This window comes from Anopheles aquasalis, chromosome 2, assembly GCF_943734665.1.
Source record: "Anopheles aquasalis chromosome 2, idAnoAquaMG_Q_19, whole genome shotgun sequence".
Classification (NCBI taxonomy): Eukaryota; Metazoa; Arthropoda; class Insecta; order Diptera; family Culicidae; genus Anopheles; species Anopheles aquasalis.
In genome coordinates, this window is record NC_064877.1 from 58680647 (window position 1) to 58687666 (window position 7020).

Here is a 7020-nt window from a genome sequence, read left to right on the forward strand (position 1 = left end):
TTCAATCTTTCGCTGCTTTTGGGGGAGACAGAGCGATATCAACACGCCCGCGATGACACACGATGACAGGTCCCGCCGAAAAAGATGCACCACCCGGTGATGATTTGAATATTTGAGCGACTTAAATATTCTCAACCATTTTTTTTTCGAATAAAACAGCGATATGCTTTACGATGGGCTTTGAAATCTTTTAAATAAATTTATTCGTTGTTTCGTGTAAAAGCCGTTGCCGTCTCCAACGCGCCACACATGCAGCTGCCCCGTTGAAATACGATTCTTATTACTAGATACATTTTACAAAAAATCCTTTGCTATTCCGCACGTTAGCCCAAAAGAAATTGGGCAAGTCTCTGGCGCTACCTAGAGAGGTAATGTGATTCGTTTGTGTCCACCAACAACATCGATACAAAAGTTAATAGGTTCCTTCTGGCAATGCGCGCCGTTTCTGCGGGCGCTGGTACAATGGGAAGGAAAATTGGAAGCAAATCCTTGATTATCTTAAGCTAAACGTATATATATATAAAAATCATCTGGGGAAGCACATTTACTGCAACTGTTGGCCGCGAGAAGTACACGCGCATTGTGTGTCTGTTGTGTGATGCTGGGACTGAGTGGGGAAGGTACGAGTTATTGAATAAAAGTAACGTTAATACATTTTCCGCAAATGCTGCGGATTGGAAGCGTGAATCGTTGCTAGGTTACAGAACGCGATCATTCTCTCTCTCTCTCTCTGATCTCACTCTTGTTCCGTTCTGGTTAATGCGAGTTTCTGGATTTGTAGACAAGAAATGCTGCCACTGAGGAGGGGCTGGGACGTCTTAATGCAGACCACACTAAGCACTAAGCATAAACTTACAAGCTAAAGGCAAGCGTTTTACTGATACTTAGAGACTATATCCTTGGTGCTGGGCGATTACGACGGCCAGCAAAGCAAATCTCTTTCTCGCGAATGGCGTACGCGAACGCCGTTCCCGTGGGAAAGCCTCCAAAAGACAGAGACCACATCCGTCCCGTCCTGAACACAGGACGGAGGAGCAGGAGTACCGGGTTTGAGCAGAGCGATTGTATTTAAAACCATACAATGGCCTTTACTCCGTACGCACTAAGATACTTCCATATTACGGTGGACGGTCACGGGGACGAGAATGTGATGGCCACTGGGGGTATTGGCATTGGTGGGAGTTGAATTGGCCCCGGACGGAAGCATCGTTCCACCGTACACTCCGGTCCGCGAGATGGACGTCGGTGACGGTAGTAGGGTCGTTTGGCCGGCAATCATCGTATCACCGGCGACTGGTGGAAACCCATTCCCTGTGAAGCCTCTCGTCGTTTCGAACCCAACGACCGGGGGTTTGGACAGGAAGGAGCTACCGGCCCCGCCCGTATGGTTACTGTACGGGCTTGAGACGGAGGTGCTGATCGAGGCACTGTCGGACATCGAGTGCCGTTTGGCACCGCCACTACCATTCGGTGCACCGGGAATACCCTGCGGATCTGCCCCGGAACCACCACCGGTTAGACACAAATGTTCCGACTCTTCGTGGTGCGTCATGGTGGAGTACCCGTGATCCGAGGAGCTACCACCACCGGCCCCATTCGGTGGTCGCCGGTAGTCCGAAGACATCTGGTACGGTGAGGCCACGTTCGGGATGATCATGTAGTTCGCATTGTGCTGGCCGTTGAGCAGCAGGTTTTGCTTGGCGTTCGTACGGCCAACATCACAATCATCGGAAGGGCTGCCATCGTCCAGATCGAACCGAGACAGGGGAAGCCCATGGCAATGGTCAGCCACCAGATCGTCGTACAGCTGCTCGGAAGCACCACTTTGGTCGGCATTTTGCCGGAAGCAGTACATCGCGAACCCTACCACAAGGCAGAGCGCCAGAATGGCACCGGCCACGGGCCCTATCGAGCTGTACGCCGGTGGAAGGATCGATTCCATGTTGTTGCTCGTGTACGCCGCATCACCGTACGGTGTGGACGATCCGAGTACACCGTTAAAGCAGGCAAGCTGCGACGTGCAGAACGGGGTATTGAGCGTACTCTCACCATCCACATCCACCTGGCACCATTCGCAACCGACAAGACCTAGCAAAAGGGGAGGACAATTGAGTACCGCTGTGATGAGATCGTCCAGCGTCATTATTCTTACCTAAACAATCGTTCTGCGTAGTATAATCTTCACAACTGATGCTACTACAACTCTTGACCTCATAATCCGGCTCGTAGTTGATCGCATTCATCGAGAGTAACTCCTCGGGCAGTGGTGAACAGAGTGGTATGGGGAAACTGTTTCCATTTCCCGTTTTCGGTCTTTTAGAACGTCCAAGACTGCCACCACCACCACCACCACAGGCACCATCCGCTCCATCTGGCGTCGGATAATCGAGCGGACACTCGCAAGGGCATTCACACTCCGTTTGCTCCATTCGATTACAGTTGAGGCATGAGTTACCAACCTAAAAGTGAACATGCGATTATTATCATCTCCGTCAACACTCGCCCGTTAATCAGCATACCGTGCTACAGGGACAGAAAGCACCACCGTCGTTGGTGGAGTTGACTACACCAAGGAAAAGATTCGTTCCCGGTATGAGCGTAATCTGGTACTTGGTCTTTTCACCGTACATCAAATTCGTAACGATCTCGCCCGCTGCCAAGCTCATGTTGAACTGATAGAACCGTTGCACCGTCCGATTGACGTAGTTGTAGCACATCTTCTTCGTGACGAGCTGCTTGTGGTTCAGAATGTCGTTCGCCACCTGCGACTCTTTGTGCGTAATGTGCTCGATCGCGGACCTCCGTACGGCATCGGAGCGGAGTGTCGGTTCCGTTAGCATCGGATGCGCCACAAGGTAGCCCCGATCGTCCATCAGGAAGCATTTGATGTGCTGTACCGAGCAGACGGTGGTCGAATCGAGCAGCAGCTTGTAGAAAAATCCCTGAGTAAAGTCCATCGCAACCACTGCGATCGCACTACGATCGTCTTGCGGCGGTTTGGACGCCGTGCTGCTGCCTTCGTAGATGGCATAAGCCACGCTCACCACGTAACCAGCACCTCCCGCATCGAGGTACGGCCGCGTGACCACCAGACGGCCCGGATATTCCATTGCTTTGACGAACCACGGTCGTTTCGTTGGCTCCAGCTCACTATCCAACAGACCACCGGGGTACGTTTCCAACACTCCGTTAACGGTAGCGGCATAACGGCGAACGACGTAACGGCTGAGGTTGCTGTGGCTATGCCGAACCCGGTAATCGTACAGGATCTGTACCAGTGCCAGGACATCGCTCCGCACGTCGGGCTGCAGGCCCGGATTGGCAAACAGTTGCTTTCCGTACGCATCGTGCAGATAGGCCATAATGTTTTGTATCGTTCGCACGTTATCCTCTTCACTCGTAAGCCCTTCACGGTTGTTGCGAATGTGCGCAAAGGGTGACCGGAAGGAGGAAGCGCTGAGAAAGAGGGAACTCGTGTCCGGGAGGGCGAGCTGTTTGACCAAGCGACAGATGGAGAACCCTCCACCACCGTTGCTGCTGGCCGTCTGCTGATGATGTGGAGGGAAAATGTCGATCCGATGGTAAAGCAAAGCCGTCAGTAGCGACTTGGTGGTGGCCGCACTTCCGGCAGCAATCAAATTGTACTCCACGTTGCTCCGTAACACTCCGGTTCCCGAGGTCGGGATCTGATGAAGGTAGCGAACTTGCGGCCCCGTCTCGAACAGCCTGCGTGTGATGGATACCGTGCCCTCCTCGCCAGCGTCCAACGTTCGCACAAGGCAAACGATGTAGTAGAGCGCCCGCTTCCAGTAGTACACCGTCGTTCGGTTGGTACCGTAATGGTTGATCCGCAAATTACCCTCCGGATCAGCCAGCATACGCTTGTAGGCCGGGGTAAAGTGATCTCCCTCGAGCCGCGTGATGTTCGTAACGTAGAACGGTTGCGATCGCGCTGCGACTGGGCGTGGAAACGACGGGTGCATAATCGCATTACCTTCCAGATCGATCAGAAAGGCGTACGAATCGTCCCTCGGTTGCTGCCGACGCCGGAAGTACGCCACATGCTCGGCGAGATCGCTTAGATAGAGGTCAACACCGACCAGCCCGTGCACACCAACCGGATAGCTGAGTGTTACGAGCGTTTCCTGCACCGACGGATCCACGTACGGTAGGTGGGCCCGTAACCGTTCCTCGATGAAGCGACCGGCGTTGAGAAACGGTTCCATCAACGCCACGATGAACCGCTGAGCGTCAAAGGAATGTTTCGCGATCATCACCATCTTGCCGGGAAGATAGATGACGTTGGAAAGGTTGTAACGGGCATAGTTTTGTGTGCTGATATCGGCAATCAGCTGCTTCTCATGCTGGACCTCTCGCTCATCCAGCAGAATTAGACAGCTGTTGATGATCACCGGGTACGGTAGCTGCCTTTGTCCATCGTAGATCGTCTGCAGGATGTTAGTTGCCGCGGGCGAACCGCTCGGTAGCAGTGCACGGCCAAGATACAGAAACACGATCGGTAGCTCATCGTCGTGCGATTCGTATAGTTCGGCAAACGAATCGAATGCATGGCGGAATCCAACCGAATGGTTCGTAGCACCTTTGGTCCGATTCAGCGAATCGATAAAGTCCACCAACCGTTCCTTCTCATCCATCGTTGCACGCACGAACCGCCGCGCAGATAGGCAGTCGGGCGATGCGGCGCCGCCTGCTGCTCCCGGTTGCTGTTGCGGATCATCCAGCGGTGTGTACGTTCGCTGGCCGACCGCAACGACCGCCACACGATCGTGCTCGTTGAGCAGGTGCAACACAAACTTGCTGATTGCCTTCGCTACCTCGAGCTGATCGAACGTGATCTTGCTACCGATGTCGAGCAGAATGTAGACGTGCTTGTTGCGCACCGCTGACAGCAGCAACGCTTTAAGGCGACCATCGCGCGGATAGTAATGGCATTTGTACGCACTGGCGTGGTCAAACGTCGAGAGGAAAAACTGCTGCCGATAGTGCACGTTAGCGTCCTCCAGCTTGGCACTCTGCTCGTTAAACAGATGCTGCAGGTAGACGTTGTTATCGTCAAGCGTTTGATCGGTAACCCGTATCCGGGGTCGATCGGAACCGTCGGCGTTCGCTGGAAAGGCACTGAAATCTAGGAACGCTGCACCGGCCGCGGCGGCCGCACCGTGCGTGTTCGTGGATTGGGTGGCGGCGTTTGTCACTCCACTGCCGTGCAAAGAATCTCCCCCGATCAGCTGTTTGGCGAGCGTGGTGGCATTCGACACTTTGGTGCTTTGGATGAAGCTCTGCAGATCGAACGGGGCTTCGTCTTCCCAGGGATTCATGAGTTCACTGTACGGGCACGGGTTAAGCAGTGTGCTGTACTTGGCACCGTGTTTGGCCGCACTTTGCTGGATGAATCGGCGCAGCTCTTCGATCGCCGAAACCGTTTGCTCAAGCTTACGCGACAGCTTGTTTGCCATTCTCTCGACCAGTTCGGTATCGTCTCGATCCGTAGTGGTGATCTCCATGTTGTCGTACAGTTTCTAAAATGAATAAAGACCAAACAAACCGAAACCATTTAGCTATGTACGAACCATGATAAAACCTAGCCCTTCGCCATTTTCAAAAAGAAGTTGTTTGATCAAACTAAAAGAATTTCATAATGGCAGCATAAAAATCCAAGATAGCATAGCGAGATTTATGAAACTCCTTCGACAATTCATCCAAGTCCTCGATCTTTCCTATTCTTCTAAAAGCGCGTACGTTAAAGTAGAAGAATCAATCAATAATTGAATCGTATGAATTACCTGTACACCCGAAACATCGAGCTCATCGTTCCGGATATGTTCGAACGTGTTTTCCAGCAATCTTGTCAGCTCGTGGATTCCGTAGTCACCGTTTGTAACAGCGGCCACCCGGTCAATCGGAGTGTAGTTTGAGGTCGTCGAAGACTTTTCAGCCGTCGTCGACGGCGTCGTCGTTGATGCTGAAGGCGATGATATCGCCACGGAAGGCACTTTTGGCTCCTGCTGTTGCTGCTGCTTCCGCAGCGGGTCGTGGTTATCGCCATTCGGTGGCACGCTTACACTAATGTTGCTTATTAAGGGAACTATGTTATTTACAAAAATGGTGTTGGACGCGAATGCTGCCTCACAGCCCGGACCAACCATCGGTCCGATGGCCAGGAGCAGGAGCAGCAGCGTCGAAGATGCATAATAAAAATGCGCTGATCGGAAGAGGGTCGACGGTGCTGCTGTCGTCATGGTACGCGCGGGAGGGGTGGTGCGCGGAAAGGGCAGGCAGCTCGCTGCTCCTTCCGACCAACTTTCTCTACTCTTCACCGGACTTGCACTTGGCCCACATGCATGAGGCGATCGATCGGACGCGGGATTCACTTCACCAAGCGATGCAGCATCGGGATTTGCGGAATTTCTTCGCCGAAAAGAGAAAAATCCGAAGGAATTCGTGATGTGTAAATAGAGACTGCGATATACAAACACACACACACATACTCACAAAAATCTGCCTATACAGCAGAAGCCGATAAGCCGTATAAAGACAGACGAAGATCCTTAAGGCGCCACCACACTGAATGCGGCACTTGCGGACGCTTTTTGGTTTGTCAACCACGGTATCCCACGAGGTTGTTCAGATGTGATTTTGTTGCGGCCCGAGCGGCAGTTGCAGCAGTGTTGGGTTTTTTTTACAGAATTGCCGCGCGGACCGCAACCAGTGTGGCAGCGCCTTAATTCCTAAATTAAATTTTGTTTTCCTAAATTAAGCTTCTAAAAATGGGGGAGAGGGTAGGGAAACACTTCTAAAATTATAAGCAAATTTTTGATGTAGAAATTCACCCCCCTCTCCCATGGAATCCTTGGAAATACAATGCTCCGCAGGGTGAGTATAGTGTTGAAATGTTGATTTTAGCTGCTGGCTCAAACACTTCGCGGAAAGCGGACTTGTTTTGAGTTGCTTGTTCGCTGATATTGTAAATTGTCCTTTAACATTACACTGAATTTCGCG

At 52.2% G+C, this 7020-nt stretch overlaps 2 protein-coding genes across 2 annotated transcripts in view; both read right to left on the minus strand.

The window, feature by feature from the left end:
• Positions 1 to 37, minus strand: part of LOC126570415 (coiled-coil domain-containing protein 93) — a 2577-nt gene extending 2540 nt beyond the window's left edge. Inside the window, exon 1 of the mRNA XM_050228154.1 lies at positions 1 to 37. This exon is cut by the window's left edge and continues 12 nt beyond it. The gene's annotated coding sequence lies outside the window, so the exon portion shown is untranslated.
• A 148-nt stretch (positions 38 to 185) lies between these two features.
• LOC126570052 (VWFA and cache domain-containing protein CG16868) lies at positions 186 to 6466 on the minus strand. Its single transcript, XM_050227505.1, has 4 exons — positions 5805 to 6466; positions 2520 to 5540; positions 2153 to 2459; positions 186 to 2088 (listed from the first exon to the last, which is right to left on the minus strand). The coding sequence occupies exons 1-4, from the start codon at positions 6258 to 6260 to the stop codon at positions 1103 to 1105; spliced, it is 4770 nt and encodes a 1589-aa protein (XP_050083462.1). The 5' UTR covers positions 6261 to 6466; the 3' UTR covers positions 186 to 1102.
• Between the last annotated feature and the right edge of the window lie 554 nt (positions 6467 to 7020).

Coding starts and splice junctions, on each gene's coding strand:
- LOC126570052 (XM_050227505.1), bottom strand. CDS start 6,260: ATGACGACAGCAGCACCGTCGACCCTCTTCCGATCAGCGCATTTTTAT. Junction 5,541..5,804: donor TCGATGTTTCGGGTGTACAG/GTAATTCATACG, acceptor TATTCATTTTAG/AAACTGTACGACAACATGGA. Junction 2,089..2,152: donor TACGCAGAACGATTGTTTAG/GTAAGAATAATG, acceptor CCCTTTTGCTAG/GTCTTGTCGGTTGCGAATGG.